The following is a 17,010-nucleotide window of genomic DNA, read 5'->3' on the forward strand; positions in this document are numbered from 1 at the left end:
AAAAATATCAGTTCGAATAAACCACCGTAACAAGCAAGTCCTAACTAAGGCATGTTTTTTTACTAGATGTAACAGGGATTTTGAAATAGTGTTTCTCTCACGGCCTCTACCACCGTCCCTCCAGAGAGGAGAAAGGCTGCTCTTTAAAATTATTTTCACCATCAAATGATTTTTGTTTCATATTCCCCAGACACAGTAGAATGGTGACATGTCGTGGGTACATAGAAACTTTATAAAACATATCTTAGATGAGTCTTCATTTTAAGCCTACCCATTAGTGCTGTTATTTCATCATGATTCTGAATTTTACCTTAAACAATAGGCTAATCTAAGTAAGAATCTCTGAGCCTCTACCTAGAAATTCAGATTTGGCAAAAGAAAAGATTTACTGTAAATCTCAGATAGTAGGCGACAGAAGATGGAGGGTGGAGATAGAAGTGGAATTCAAGGCATATTATCAAAATGAACTCCTCTGAAATCACCCTGGAGTCTATAATTTTTACCACCTGTACTTTCCAGTGAACTGCCTGTGAGCATTTTCACCTGAAGGCCATTTACCATGGAGGAGACATTGATGGTCCTAAATCAGAGAAGCAGAAGTTAGCTTCAGTATGTACCAAAAATGAAAATGGGGTTCCACTCCAACCAACAAGCTCAGATTTCCCAAACTCTTCTCCAGTGTCATCCCCCTGGCCAGTTTGCTCCTGGTGATTGGGTTAAGTCTGCAAATATTTTTTGTAGGTGGTTTCAAGTAATTGAAATCATTCTCTTGGATTTTTTTTTCAGAAAGCAGGAAATGTCTTTCCTGTGCAGCAGTCACAGAGCAGTCCCCCAGGGCTTACAGGGGGCTTGTATCTTCCAGTTCCTGTTTCTGTTTTCTAGCTGTGAACTCTATATTTGGTAACGGCCTGCCTGTGGGCTGTTTTGGATTTGGTCATAATAAGATAACCTGGAGTCACTGAGCAGAGATCTAAAGCAATCTTATTTTTCCAGGAAGCAACATGTTGACCTTTCAAGATTTGGTCTATTTTACTGAGTGTGTTGAGTTTTTGAATAGAGATGTTTATAGCAGAAGGTTGGGTGTTTACACTATTGGTCCTTGAGGGTGTATGACTGTACAGGAATAGGATATGTACGCTCTCCTTGTTTACAATGAGTTTATATTTGTTTCTCATGTGGACTGATGTAATCTAAGGAATGCTCTTTATACGTACTTTTATTCCGTGGCAGCCTTGAAAATAGCTACTCGTTCAGAAACGCATAAATATTTGTCAGATGAGTAAGACAAGAGTGTTAGTGTTGATTCTAATCCTTCTACATCAGGGCAAGAAAGTCTCAACAACCCCCATTGATAGATAATTTCCTTTTCCCCCCAGCATTTTCAAAGCTGTATAGTGTTAGAGCTATATAAATACAATCTTTTAGGGATAAACAGATAATCAACTATTATTTGGCACTGGAAGAAGCCATTTATAAAATAGTCAAAAAGATACTGGATTACTATTTTATTGCCAAACACTGCTCTCTAATCTTACCTTAGATTTTCCTTCATCCTGTTTCGATCGCTAAGAGTTGACTTGTTTTGTAAATAAGATCAGAAAGAATGATTGCACTTCATTTTACAAAGGGAAAATGAAGGCATAAAAATATATTTTAATTATTGTAATATAACTTTAGAAATCGGAAGGGAAATCCAGCTTCACAGAGAACCTTTTGTTTTTGAAGTCATCAGTCATTAAGCCAATTTCAGAGGATTATCATAGCAGAGCTAAAATAAGAGCTTAAATTCTCCCTCTAAGGGACATTACTTTCATCTGTAGTACGGATACTGGGTGGTTTTACTTTCTTTAGTAATTTATATCATATTTTATTGCTTTTTTCTTTAATGTTTACTATAGGTTGGAAATTATTCTTTCTGTAGCAGCTATATAGTGAATAATCTTTTAGAAAATCTAAGCCGTAATTCAGAAAATTCATTTAGTAACTTTCTATTTTCCCTTTTAGTCATTTTGCACCTGTTTTTATACTTAAAATCCTGTTTTACAAGCCAAAATTTGGCCGATCTGTGTAATTGTAATGACTACATGATGTTCCATAGCACTATACACAGGAGTGAAAGACACGCTAGAGAATCAGCCTGAGATTTGAACCCTGGCTGCATCCCTCTTGGCTTTGGGACAAGTTACCTAACCTTTCAGATGAGACTTTTCTCTTGAAAAATGTGTGACTAATGTACCTCCACAGGTTCTTTCTAGGAGCTATATAAAGTACCTACAGATTCTAGCACAGGTTCCCTTACCAGTGTCACTCACTGGAAGTGCTATTAGCATTCTGGATAGGACAATTCTTCTGTTGTGCGGGAATGTCCCACCCATTGCCGGATCCCCCCTAAAATGCCATTAGTACCCATCAATGAAGGCTTTGTAAAGTGATCATATTCACTCTTTTGTTTATGCTGATTTTTTCTTCCATTCTTCTCTTTAAAATATATATTTTGGTTTTGTATATCCAATCTTTGAGACTTAGCTCAATTTTCACCTCCTCAAGTCCCTAACTTCCAGTAGCTGTGCTGACAACATCATATTTAACGCTCTTGAAGTCGTCAACCATTAAGGTGCTTACACACTGAATGGCTTACATATGTATTTCTACTGTCTTTAGACTATTACAATCTGAGGGCAGGGGGTGTATTATATTCCCTTTCAGTGTCTGGCACCCCACACAATTCCTGACATATTGCTGGTGCTCAGGGATGTCTGTGTATCGAATGGTCCACCCCATATGAATTCTGAGCCTGGTAGCCTTCGTATTCTGATGCAATCTTCCTTTGGGGAATTTCCCACTTTTTAGAACCTTGACGTCTCAGACTATACTTCGTGTACCCAGTCAACTATCATCCGTTTTCTTTTTAAGGCTGTAAGGATGAAAGAGATCTCTGTGTGAAGGGCCCAGGTTATCTGAGGAGTGGGCACCGAAAACGGGAGATAGCAGTGGTGGTGCTGGGCAGGGTGCTAAGTGGGAGGAGCCAAGAACTTCAGAACAACATAGAGACACAACCAGGTTGTGTTCCAGGAAGATGATTCTGCCCACGGTACAGGAAAACATGCCTAAGTTATGCTTGAATCCCCTCCTGCACTCACTGTGGACACATCTCCTGAATGATGTTCATTATAGACGTTTTCATAGGTACACGCTCTCGTTTTCATTCATTTTGTCCCAAGTTAACTACTAGTTTGTACAGATTTTCTCTGCTTTCTGTGTTTCTTCCTGCTATGCAATATATACACAAGAGAAAGTTTCCCTGTGCTTGTTAAGTGGATCCTACAGCAGTGCTGGGTGCCGCGGTACAGTAATAAAGTGAGACAGAAGCTTTGTCCTCCTGCTGGTCTACATCACCTCCCTCTACTATTTCCCAAACTGGCCATTCTAAATCTTTGCCTTTCTCCTCAAGGACCCTATTCCACTACTTTTCCTCATTGCCACATCCTGCTACCTCCCTCACCCTCTCGATCTCTCAGCAGATGTGTCACTTTCTACTTCACAGAAGCCACAAGGCGTAAACTCCCATGCATCCGTAGCCATTGTTTCCACTCAGGTGGAAGATGCTCCCTCCACCCCAATCAAGGATAATTCTTCTACTTGGATCCTGGGTGCATCACCTCCTTCTTACTGAATGTGACCATTCTTCACTTACCCTGAACTCCTGGGTCTTACATCCAACTGCTTACCTAACACCTCTACTTGGATATCTAACATATATCTCAAACCTAAGATGCTCAAAGACAAATTTTTTCCACTTGTTCAGGCCTAAAAATCTTTGTCATTCTTGATTTCTCTTTCTCTCTCATACATTCAATCTTTCAGCAAATTGTAGTGTTTTTCCTTCAAAATATATCTAGAACCACTGCTTCAACCCTGGTCAAGCCATCTGATTAGTGTCTGGATTATTGCACTAGCCTGCTCCCATCCTTGTGCCTACACTGTATTCTCAACAGCTGGCTAGAGTGGTCTTAGTAAAACCTAAGCCAGATAATGACAACCCTCTGCTCAAAATCTTCCAAACATGTCCCATCTTACTCAGAGCAAAGCCAAAACCTTTACAGTGGCCTCCAAGGCCCTACATGATCCGGTGGCTGTTGCCTCTCAGGCCTCATTCTTTTGCTCTCCTTCCCCTCACTCACTCTGCTCTGGCCCATCTGCCTCCTTGCTCTTCCTTCAACATGCCCAGGATACCCCTCCTTGAGGCCTGTAACATCACCAGGGTTCTTTCTAGGTCCAACTCAACATTCAGACTTAGAAGATTATCATAACCTCATTTGCACCAGAATCACTTAGAAAGATAGAGGATTGGAGTTACAGCATGCCAACAAGGAAGCATCAGGCTTTCTCCCTTTGGGGAAATCTTCACAACTGTGTGTGCAGTGGTCCACACTGCTGCCCAGGAGCTAGTCTCTCCCTGAGCCTCTCCTCCCTGGATCATCTCAGGTATAAGGAGTGGAGATCCAGGTGGGTTCTGGACTTCCCCTGGCTTAAACATCTTATGCTCCAAAGGAGCCAATATCTCTTATAATTCAATACATATATCTTCCATGTGTCAAGGGACATGTCCACAAGTGTCACCACAATGACAGAAGTCCCATGGTAGGGCTTCCCACCAGGCGTTTATCATCATTCTCCCAGCCCAGATGCAGTTGGCCAATCAGCAGTCATTTTATACCATAAGCAATGTCGCCTAGCAACACAGTAACGTTCTACCTTTATCTGGTCTCTAGGGAAACAGAGCTAAAAAGTTTGGAAAGCCAAATGTCAAATTCTCCTGCAGAAGGAGAAGGGCCCTATGAACCTTTGTCTATGTGTCCCTGGCTGTTGCTGTTCCCTCTGGCTGGAAGGCTCCTCCCAGACATCTGCACAGCTGGCTCCTGCACCTCCTTCAGTTCCTTAGTCAAAAGTCACCTTCCCAACAAGGCCTTCCCAGGCCACCCTATTTGAGAACTGCAACTCCTAATCTCAGCTGCTGGGACCTCCGACCATCCTCGTATGCTTTATTTTCTTTCTGATTGTGCTTATTACCTTCTAACATATGTAATTTACTAGTTGATTTTGCTCATTTTGCTTGTTTTTACAATAGAATTTATGCTCCATAAGGCTGTGATATTTATCTTTTATTTTTTCCTCCTGTATTGAGATTCTTGGCACCCAGAACAGTGCCCGGCACACAGTATGTTCTTCAACAACTATTTGTTTTATTTATGAATGAATTTATGCCTTCTCTTTCAAACTCTAGTTTTTCATTGGCATCCTTTTTTTGGTGGGGTGGGGAAGGGCAAAATATTTTCAGCCTTCAACATGGTATTAAAGATCAAGAACAGGGACTCTGGGGACAAACTGTCTGGGTTTCAATAAGGGTCTGCCACTCACCTTGGGAGATTTTCCTAACCTCTCTGTGCCTTCGTTGTTGCATCTGTAAATGGGGAGAATTATAGTACCTACATGTTAGGGTTGCCATGAGGATGAAATGAGTTAAATATGTGAAAAGTATTCAGAAGAGTGCCTGACACATAGGAAGCACTATGTGTTAACTATTATTACAATCAACTTTACAAAGGGCTGTCTTTCCACTCTGCACCATTTCTAGCTATTTCTCTCTCTTCCTAGCTCTTCTTCCTCTCAGCTAATCTACTTGAAAGTCACATCTACTCCACAGCCTTTGCTTTAATCTCCATTCACCGAAACAAAGATTTCTAATGACCTAGTTGCTATTTTTCTCTCATTAGTCTGTGAGTTAGTTGTATAGCCTGCCATCACTGATGCCACCTGCCTTTGACTTCTGAGCCCCTCATCTCGCCTGGTTTCCACCTGCCTTATAAGCTGCCCCTTCTCAGTCTTCTTCAGAGGCACCCCTTTTTCCTTCATTCACCCTCTAACGTTCTTCCAGACGTCATCTCACTGGCCACATTCTCCTTGGGTGATTCTGTTCACAGGCATGGCTTCAACTCCCACCCTCTGACACCCAATGAGTGTCATAGTCATCACACCCAATTGGCAGTTTCCCAAAGATGTCGTGTTCTTTGTCATCCATAACTTAGAGCTTTCTCTCCTCTTCCTGGCATGAACTTCCATCCCCAGCTCCCTCTCCTTGACTAACTTCAGTTGGTTCTCCAAGTTTTAATACAACCATCGCCTTTTCTCTGTTCCCAAGCCAAGTGCTCCTCTGCACTCCCTTAGTGTGTTATGGATGTCTCTATCACAACACAACACAACCTTTTCTAGTTGCTTGTTTGTTTAGTTTTCCCCTAGAAATGAACTGCTTATAGGTATATATGTCCTCAAAGTATGGTGCCTGGCACACAGCAGGTATGCAAAAAAAAATCTGGATTCAATATATGAATATATAGCATCTATAGCGAATAAATTTTGATAGGGATACATTTTAATTCAGAACTAAACATTGGATAAAATAATGATATCTCATCAAAATGTTAGCTCTTCCAGAAAATCTTATCGGGGTAAGTATAAGCAAATAAGAAAAAGTTTCATTTTGCCAATATAAATGGCACTGTGGATATGTATTTTATGTAAAGCTAACTTTGAAAGATAATGGACTCGCTCTGATGTTAGTGACATCAAATGTTATTTGACTACAGTCAACTGCTGTTTGGGCTCAGTGAAATCTTACAAGTACAGTATTTAACTTACTAGGAAAGTTCAGTAAAAATGTGTTTTTGTGCTCCCTGCCATGATTGTAAACACCATACACAAGTAGAGAAGAACAACCAATATTTATATGGTTATAAGTCACAGTCAGCTCTCTGAAGAGGTTTCGCATAGTGTCTTGCTCTGGCTCCCATTGGGACAGGAGTCTAGGCACCTACCTGTAAAGTACATCCAAACACACCGATCATCAGCATGGCCACCGAAAGGTAATCGGTGAACACGTCCCACCACGGTTTCAGCACCCGGAAGGCAGGCTGCTGCTCAGAGAACTGCCGGAATTCTGTCACCGGAATCATGTTTCTGAAAAAGGAGAGATCACTGGGGAATTAATTTATCTTCATGCACAACCTACTGCATTGTTAGCAGCATTGAAATGCTGCTTCAACCCACCAGAAACACTGTTCTGAATTAGTCCAGGAGCTGTCACAGCTCATCGGTGTTTTAATAAGCCATTGAATTTTTTCCACCAGTTGAGGAAATAAGAAGCTCCACATGTAAAAGGCGAGTATCTTTACTGAACCATTGTCCATTAAGCAGCTTCCCTTTGTGTTCTGCATGGACCAGGAGACCGTGACCAGAACAGTGCCTTATTTTCTAGACTTTCCCTTCCCCTAAACAGTACACAAAGACGCCAGGAAGACCAGAGCCCATCCTTTGAAATGTTTTTGCTGTTTATCTTACCATCTTGGGTTGTTGCTTTAAACTGCTCTTTAAAGTGTATTCTCAGCATTGGTTTGTGTTAATTATTTACCGAGCCCTATTTATAAAGCATTTTCCTTGTTCTCTGGGGAAGGTAAGTGACTTTGCCATATGGCCCTTGTCCTGTAAGGGAGACAATCTCACTGGTGGTGGGGCTTCATTTTTTCTTGCCCTCCTCCCTTTTCTTATTCCCTTGATTTCTGTAACTTGATTTCTTTATTTCCTGTACTCCTCATATTTCACTGTGAACCTCAAATTATCCTGATTTTCTCCTCTGAGAAATCAGTTTGCCCTGGAAACTCCTACCTCTATCTAGACGACAGGAGATAAATGAAGAGTGTGCACCTCAGGCTCTGGGGAAAGAGGCGCCTCCTTTTCTTAGTCTGCATTCTCCTTTCTCACCGCTCAGTCCCACTGCCTTTATTATGATCCAGGACTCCAAGTTAACCATCCTGCCGCTGCGAGAAGGAATATACTTTCCTTATTTTACGGCAACAAATAAGGGTGGCCAATGAGGGCCAAAAAGAAATTTCGCTTCCTTCTGCCATTTTTGGATCAAATAACTAACCTCTCCACATCTGTCCTGATTATTGAGTCCTACTTAAAGAGCAAAGGAAAGGCTACCTTTGCTGCTTATTCTTGCAAGGCGTGTTTCTTTCCTGGCCTGCCTTCCTGGTACTGAATTAAGGGCTGTACAATAAACAGCCCAAGGAAAAGTAAAGCCTCTTCTCTGAGTCCACTGGTGGGTACCTGTGGAAATGATTACAATGCTTTCCATTCGGATTTGCTGCTTTACCTGACTTCTTCTTAAGCAGTAATTTGTCTTCCTTTTGGATTTTTTCCTTAACACAATGTTGAAAATTCAACTGCTTGGTGCTGCTCTCACCTGTGACCTTCCTATTTGACATCTATGCAGCATTTGATACAATTTTCTTATTGTACCAAAACACAACTTTCTTAAATCCATTCTGTTACTACCACTAGGCTGCAAGCTTCTTGAAGGCAGAACCTATATGTTATGCTTATGCGTGTTCTTAAAACATGTTGCAGGCAAGCCACACAAGCTAAGTAAATAACTTTGCATATTCCTAGTATCATTAACGTTTCAGACTAGTTCAAAGTTTGATTTTCCTTACACTTCAAAACCTCTTTTCTTCTCAACGAATCATTACAACAATCTCACTGCCTTAAATGTTTTCTCATCATGGTTGTTCCAATCACAGTCACAGACAGGCACCAGCTCATCTTAACCTCCAACTTCTGCAGAAACTATTGTCTTATTCCGTTTTGCATCCCCATCACTTACCACAGTGTCTGGCAAATAAGAGGTCCTGAACAACTGTTTACTGAATAAATGAATGAGTGAATTCAGATCCTCATTCATGGAGCGCTGCTTACCCAAATCAGATGTGGGGTGACCCTAACCAGCTACAGTGACAGCACTAAGTACAGCGCCTGTGCTCTCTTCTGCATTCTTCGACAGATTTGGTTGGTGTCTCCTTCATGATAAGTTCCTGGACACCCTGGAGGGAACTGGGCTTGTTCTTTGAAGCGAGGAACAATTTCAGGAATAAAATGCACCAATGTAGGGCAGTGCTTCTCTAACTTTTTGATCTCAGGATCTCTTCATCCTCTAAAATGGAGTAAGGACTTCAAAGAACATTTCTATGTGGGTTATACCTATCAATATTTACCATATTAGAAGTTAAAACCAAGAGATTTAAAAAATATGTAATAACACTTAAAAATAGTAAACTCATTCCATGTTAACATCAATTAGATTATTATGAAAAATAACTATGTTCTCCAAAACAAAAAAAAATTATGAGAATAATGGCATTGTTGTACATTTTTGCATATCTCTTTAACATCTAGTTTAATAGAAGGTAGCTGGATTCTCATATCTGCTTCTGCATTAATCTGTTGCAATACGTTGTTTTGACTGAAATTTATGAATCAGATATGTAGCTGGAAAAGGAGTATCTTAATAACTTTTTCATATAACTGTGGATATTAGTTTTTGATAATGTATCAAACTGATTTGGTTAGTTGCAATATGGAATTGAAAAACTGTATCAATGAACTTTTCAAACTCCATGATATTAAAACTCATTTGTCCATCTCGCACTTTGAATGGATCTTTTACCCACACATGACTTTGTAACATTAAGCACTGGTCATCTGGAAAACATCAGATGTTGAATTTTTTCACGGAATTATCCAGATCTTCCAAATGTTGACAAATTATACCAATAAATCACATTCATTACTATCACCACTGCTTTCATCAGCAACGTTTTTAAGTAATGGGAAACTATCAAACTCATGGTGGTGGAATCCAGTTTTCCAAAATTTTAATCATCACTTGAAAGTTTGAATTTTATTTCTGGCATCAAATATCAGTTGTTTTCCTTGAAGTCTCAGGCTTACTTCATTCATTTTGAGAAAATACTTTCCACATACTCAAGTCTGAATAATCAGTTGCTTTATTCAAGTAAAAATTATGTAATATGATAAAGTAGCTACTCAACTTTCAACTCAATAAGAACTCTCCTTTGAGACGCCCATGGTACTCGGGAATGGAGCAGAAGAGCTCAGCGTGTTCTTCCCTTCACCACACAGTGTGTTAATACAATAGGTAGTCAAGTGTTGAGAGTTACTAAAATAATAATTTTTACTGCTTCAATGAGGACATTAAATGAAACTGGCATTTTTTTTTAAAGATGTAAGTTTATGCCAATGAAGAATACAATCTCTACAGAACAGTCTGGCGCCTCTATCTTGATTCACACTAAGGTGCCTTACACACCACTGGTTTAGCACCATCAGTGAAAAAGGCAAAAAACATCTTAGCATTAAAAAATAGTTTTGACCTTGTGGACCCCCTAAAAAGGTTTAGGCTACCAGGTTTCCATGAACCACACTTTGAGAACCACTGAGGTAGAGGCTCTCGCCTTGAAAAAGCAAAGGCGTGCACACTCATAATGGGTGAGGTTTTCCAAAGGCTTGGCTCAGTTGCCTTCATAGGCTTCATTCTCTTACTATGGAAAATAAAGACAAACTAAGGAACTTAAGTATCATTTACTGCTTCCTAACACTGGCACAGCCTAGTTAAGATGGTTTGTTAGAGAAACAGCTGGTCAAGATGACACAGCTTTTTAGAGTTATAACTCAATGCCTACTACACTTAACCTCTTCGACAGATGTATAATATACACACAGATGTATACTACACACACACACATACACACAAACTTTAATGTTTTAACATATCACGAGGCTCAAAGCCAATATCCAGTACAGCATTAATCCTAGGAATTATTTTTGATATAGCAAAAAGGAGGAGGGGGTAGGTAAAGGAGAAGTTGACTAAGAGATTTAGATGCTTGCTTAATTGAAAAAAGTTTTTGCATTCTTCTTTCACAAATTTCAGCACCTCTGAAAGTCATGCATTACGGTGACTACACTTGACTTCTCTTTCTTTATCATTGTAGTTTCCAAGTGATTTGTGACCATTTCAAGAGTTATTGTTTCAAGCTGAATAATAAACTGCCAGGTTTGAATAGTTTTTTGCCCTAAATATCAATCAGGATAATTATATTTATATTTAAATTTTTTTCTATTTTAAAAATGTAAATGATTATATTTCTTCAAACTCTAATTTCCAACTTATTATGTAAGACTTTAGTTTACCTAATTAAATGATGTCTTTGGAAATATGGCATTTCAAATTCAATCAAGAGAGTCTGGCATCCTAATTAAAAATATATATACTTTTACAATTTGTTATATCTTTGTCTCTGTGTCCTTTTGCAGAAATCCATGTGCATTTCCTTTATTAAAAAGACATTTCCAAAAGTCATTTTAATGGCTCCATTATCTACAAAACTTTACCTCTCAAAAATATCATATCATGTAATCCTTTGGTAAAGAACATTATAGAATTAGTTGCAAACCCAGAGTTTCTTATTTCTTTCATTCATTTGGCTCTTTAATCAATCTGTCTTCCTCTCTCAGGAATTTTAATATCTTCTTCTTCAGAATTAATTATAAAGAACAAATTCTACTCTATTAACCTATGACTTTACGAATATCAAATTTATTCTACTTTGATTCAAACCTGATTGTTAACACTGTTCTCCAATGGCTATCAGGCTAACATCTGCTTTGTTCCACATTTTTCTGGCAGTCCTAAAATGGCGTCACCTTTAGACAGAACAGCATACACCATTCAAGGGAACAAGGCCCAATTCCAAATGATAACAGGTATCATGTCAGTAACATGGTGAGTGAGCCCTTGCAAAAATGAATTTAAAAATTCAATAATTCCTGAGCACATGAAATATCAATTCTACAGAAGAGAAACCCACATATGTTGTTCATCTATGTTGCTAAATCTAAAGGTCAATTCTCACCCTCACTTTATTTGCTCTATCAGAAGCACTGGTATAATTTGATCATCCTTCATTTGACTTTCAGGACACCACAGCTTTTAAGTTTTTCTCCTACTTCCCTGGCTGTTCTTTCTTTAACTCCTTTGCTGTTTCCTACTCTTCTCCCTGACCTTTGACTTCAGTGTGCCCAGTGCTTAGTCTTTGGTCCTCCTCTCTTCTCTGTCATTCATCCCTTGGTGATCACATCCAGTTGCAATGCTTTAAATAGCATCTTTATTAAACACAAATTCATATCTGCATCCAGACTCACGGACCCAAATGCCTACTTGACATTTCCATTTGGATATCCAATAGACACGTTAAACTCAGTATGTCCCACACCAACGCCAGCTCCATCCCTCTATCCCTACCTTCCTCATTGCCAGCAAAGCCCTGTTCTTTTTGCAACTTGCCTATCTCAGTTGATGGCAACTCCATCTTTCCAGTTGCTTACGCCAAAAATCTTGGAGTCATCCTTGATTCTTTGTCTCTTACATCCCACACCCAATCTGTCAAAAAATACTTATTGCATTCCTTAATGTATTGTCGGTCTCCTTCTACAAGAATGTAAGTTTCATGAAGGCAGGGACTTTCCTTTCAGTTCTATTTTGTATATTGATGTAACCCAACTACTTAGAAAACAATGCTTGGCATATAGTAGGCACTCAATATTTGCTGAATAAATTAGTGAATATATAGTAACTTCAATGAAGAAAGGCGGGGACAATTGTCTTCCATTTTAGAAATAATAATTGTAAAGGCAAAGTGTGTGTCTGAGTAACGTCCTGAGAGGAAGATCCCACAGTGCTGGGCCAGGACATTAGCAAAGCTGAGGCTGGGATAGAGAAGGAGTGCAAGGAGGAAAAGCCCTGATTTATGTGTGGGTTCTTCTCAGCTGTACCCAAAGGCTCTATAAATCGAAATAAAGTCATCAGGATGTGCTCAAAACATCAACTTTAAAACAAACTGATTTTCCTCTAGCTGTGCAAAGATGGAAATAAAAAGCAGGAGAAAATGCCGAATTTTCCAGTTACATAAAAATGATATCTTTCTGTCTTGGGAGGGCATGACTCTAGATTGTGTTTTACTCTGTAGTTGTGGTAGACATGACAAAATATTTCTAGAAAAATCCACTGAAGAAAACCATAATTATATGGTTCTATAGAAATACATTTAATTAAAAGAAAATCATAAAATGGGTTGTAAAATGTCAGAACCTGAAAGGCACTCCAGAGGTCATCCAGTCCATAACTCTCATTTTATGAGTGAAAAACTTGAGCCAGGAGAGATTGGGTGAGATGCCCAAGGAATACAGCTAATGGCAAGCCAGGACTTTTAACCAAATCTTACCCCTTCCTCTGCAGCTCTTAGTTAATGCTACATCATGCTGATTCCAATGTAAAGAATCTAAAATATACTAAGAAGCAAATAGTTTAAATAGAATTTCTCTTATACTCAATTTCTCTTTTCATGGCCCTATTTGATGATATAAAATAAAAAATAAACTGTTATTAATACATGTAAATGATTCTTAAGCCATAGTGTTCTTATAGCCCCATAAACAAGAACTTTAAACTCAGAAGGAATCCTGAGGCAAGTTGAACTTACAACATAATGGGTACTTCTGTACTATCATCTCCTTGGATATTTCCATGATGTCATATGTTAAATTAATGGCCCAATCACATTATTTCAAAAATATTCAAATTGAGCTTAGCCTGTTTTTCTAAAGGTGGTGGTGGTGGGGAGCAAAATTACTCCTACCTAGCAATTCTCATTCTCTCTTAACCAAAGAAGATATTATACCTCTTCCTCATTACACCTTTCACATATTTAAAGAAAAGTCCCTTTAATAACTCTGCTTCAGGCTGTACCTCTCAAGGTCTTACTTTGCGTGCTAGTTTCAACAGTTATCTTTATGCTAGTCATAAGCTTTCGAGTCCACTAAAACTTTGTTACATATTATGATCAGTAGTGATTTTTCTCTCTCACAAGCATAGATTACTTTCATTTACTCATGCACTTGCTATTACATAATTATGAGAGTGTAAGATATGTCAGGCCCTGTGCTAGGTGCTGGGGAAATGGAAGTGAACAAAACAGACCAGGTGCCTCCCCTCGCTCACATGCAGTCTCATGGGAGAACGTGTGTTAAAGAAATTTCTATAAAAGCATGAATTGTAACTGATCTGCTTTGTATATGTGATGGACTATTGCTGCCTATGCCAAGGGTGCATGTAAAGAGGTTGTTATTTCTATTTCACTGAAGACAGGGTTTATATCTTGTTTATCTCCTCATCTTCTAGGAAACAACAAAATGCCTTAGAAGAGACTCTCAATGAATATTTGTTACATTAAACTAGGCCTAAACATACACACACTCACACACAGATTCACACACTCAATTGCACATTTTGTAGTAAAGACTAAACTCTTCTTTTATGTTATTGTCCTCTGTTATAGTTTGACACTGCAATAAACAAAAGACTATTATCACACAGCTTCACATTATAAATAATGATTATTCAAAGAACATCCACTACTGAAGAGAGTGTTTGAGAAGAGGAAAAAGGTCAGGAATAATTTATAATTTCAAAGTTAAGGATCACTGAAATTTTAATGCACATTGTTCTGTCACTAGTGCAAAAGAGGATGTCGATCGATAATGACTTCTTAGGTTTCAGCTTGTACTCGATGGCCAAATTTTGTGACTCCCTTATCAGAACGTTACCTTATTAAGAAACAAGTGACCGAAAACAGATCCAAACATGAAAGTCTTGCTTACAATATAACGGTTTGGAATACTGCATTTCTAAATCTTGGTGAGATCTTAAAAGAGGGCTTTGATTTCTTTGGGATTTTTGTCAAAGACTTTCATCTGCATTTATATGACACTAATAATTATTTAATGATTATTCTGTACATTTTAAGTAAATGTGAACTCAGAAATCTTTTTTAGGGGCCAGCCCCATGGCCAAGTGGTTAAGCTTGCGCACTCCGCTTTGGTGGCCCAGGGTTTTGCTGGTTTGGATCCTGGGTGCAGACATGGTACCACTCATCAGGCCATGCTGAGGCGGTGTCCCACATAGCACAACCAGAATACACAACCACGTACTGGGGGGGCTCTAGGGAGAAGAAGAAGAAGAAGAAAACAAAAAGAAGATTGGCAACAGTTGTTACTCAGGTACCAATCTTTAAAAAAAAAAAAATTTCTAAAATGAAGCTAAATTGTGATCTATAGTCTTTTAAAAACTGACGATAAAATATTTTCATCAAATGTTACTCATTCTGTCCCTCGTCTTTGTTACTCTGGACACACCTAAAGTCTCCCTGAGAAATACGGCTTCAGCCCTCCACATCCCACTGGTCTCCCTAGTCGTCTCTTCTTCCATTCTGTTTCCATCTGCTCTAAACCAGGAACAGTCTTCCAGGAGGTAGAGTGTATACTAAAACCTCCACTGCCCCCAAGAGGGTTCTAAACCCTCGAAAAGACTGTGTGTTTCCTCTCAAACTCTCAATGTTATTCAAATGTGATTTAGACAAGGTTTCAGTTCATCTTACCAGTCTCAACCTCCAAAAACTAAGCCTAGGATCCAAGTCAGTAAATTTGTAATGATTGATTGGAACACTATTTCTCTCTTCCTTCAATGGACAAAAAGAGACAGGTTGATCTCCAATTCAGTTTTACCCCTTGAGCAAAGAAAGCACCATAGTTCTAGGCAGCAGACATGCGTGAACATAGAGTGCAGGCCAGAAAATCCAGACAAAACAAGTGCCAGCTGAGCCATCTACCTGGAAGGCTGATTCCTTTCTGAGAAAAGAATAGCAAGGAGAAGAAGGTGGAGAAGACAGGAAGACTCCTGCCCTACAGAACAGTAAAACTAAAGGTTCTTGTTTATTTGTCACTTCTGGAGTTTTGAGTAGTCTGAAAAGGCAAGGGTCACCTTTTATTTCACATTGCTATCTCCAGGGCCTAAAATAATCAATTGTTTGTCGAGTTAAATATCCAATGACTCTATGGGATGAAAGTTGCCTTTTGTGTTCCAACAGGAAATTTGGCTTGTTTTACAAACACCTTTTCACAAACGTTGATAGACTGGTCCTTATAAAAGCAGAGTCAACCAAAACTGTGACAGGACAGCTAAGGCAACGTATCAAACACTTTCCCACTAAGCTTTTTTCTTAATGTGGTAAAATTTAAAAATTGAACTATGTTAAATACAATAACTAGAAAACAAAGTAACACAACTCAGGGAAGAGATTGGTGTTTAACGTGAGAGATTGACAGACTAATGGATTTATAGTCTGACCATTTTTATCGCTCCTCTTATTAAACTCATCTTCATAGGAATATACCATTTAAAATTTCCATTTAAAGATTGGCAAGGTTTGATAATAGCAGAAAAACATTTAACTGCTGAGCAGTTCTCTTTGGGGCTTTTCAAGAAGGTTGTTCTCAACAAGTCAGCTCTTGGTTTGTCCTTCCTGTTGGATGTGCTCAGTGAAATCCATGATGGAAGGAAGTTCAGGTCCTCCACTCTCCAGGAAAAAACAACTCTGCAGAAGGAAATCAACACCTACCGTACTTTTATTGTCAGAATATTAAAACTGACATGAATACACCTACAAATTAGAATATTAGGTTTTTGTCCATCCAACCAATAAATATTTAATGTAAAGCTTTGCGCCTATAGGAAAAATATTTTTTGGGTTTGGCTCTAAATTTAACATATTGATTTAATGGCAATCTTTTCCAAGTTAGACGTTATATGAGTTCCCTCTTCCAACTCTTATTTTCTCATGCAAAGGTAAACAAAATCCAATGTGAGGATATTCAATACTCCTAGAGTCTCGCATTCTAGAAGCCGAGGGAGGGCATACAAGATTTCTTTATATGAAGGCTTTAGGAGAATATGGTCAAAGGCCACTTGCCTCTCAGACCTAGACTGTGCCAAAAGTCTAAATGAAAGAAATGCTTCAGAAATATGAATCAATTTATCCAAATACATCTATTTCTGAAGATGATCTGTTCTTTAGTTAAAAAACCAAAAAAACTACCCTCCTCATCACCAAAAAGCAATAGTGAAACTAGGTGATACACATTACATGATTGCCAAGGTCAAGTGATCTGTGTGGCTCTTGAAAAGTCACTACAAAGGAGACA

At 38.8% G+C, this 17,010-nt stretch overlaps 1 protein-coding gene across 2 annotated transcripts in view; it reads right to left on the minus strand.

Moving 5' to 3' along the window:
- Window positions 1-17,010, minus strand: part of LRRC8C (leucine rich repeat containing 8 VRAC subunit C) — a 75,200-nt gene that overhangs the window by 26,056 nt on the left and 32,134 nt on the right. The window contains exon 2 of one of the 2 annotated variants that reach the window (XM_023641694.2): window positions 6,873-7,014. In XM_023641694.2, coding sequence (XP_023497462.2) covers window positions 6,873-7,010 — 138 coding nt within the window. In that variant the 5' untranslated portion in view covers window positions 7,011-7,014. Of the gene's footprint in view, window positions 1-5,418; window positions 5,457-6,872; window positions 7,015-17,010 lie in introns of those variants that run through there. The other variant, XM_070267343.1, reaches the window with a different exon arrangement.

The sequence above is a fragment of the Equus caballus genome, chromosome 5 (assembly GCF_041296265.1).
Source record: "Equus caballus isolate H_3958 breed thoroughbred chromosome 5, TB-T2T, whole genome shotgun sequence".
In the NCBI taxonomy this organism is placed as follows: Eukaryota; Metazoa; Chordata; class Mammalia; order Perissodactyla; family Equidae; genus Equus; species Equus caballus.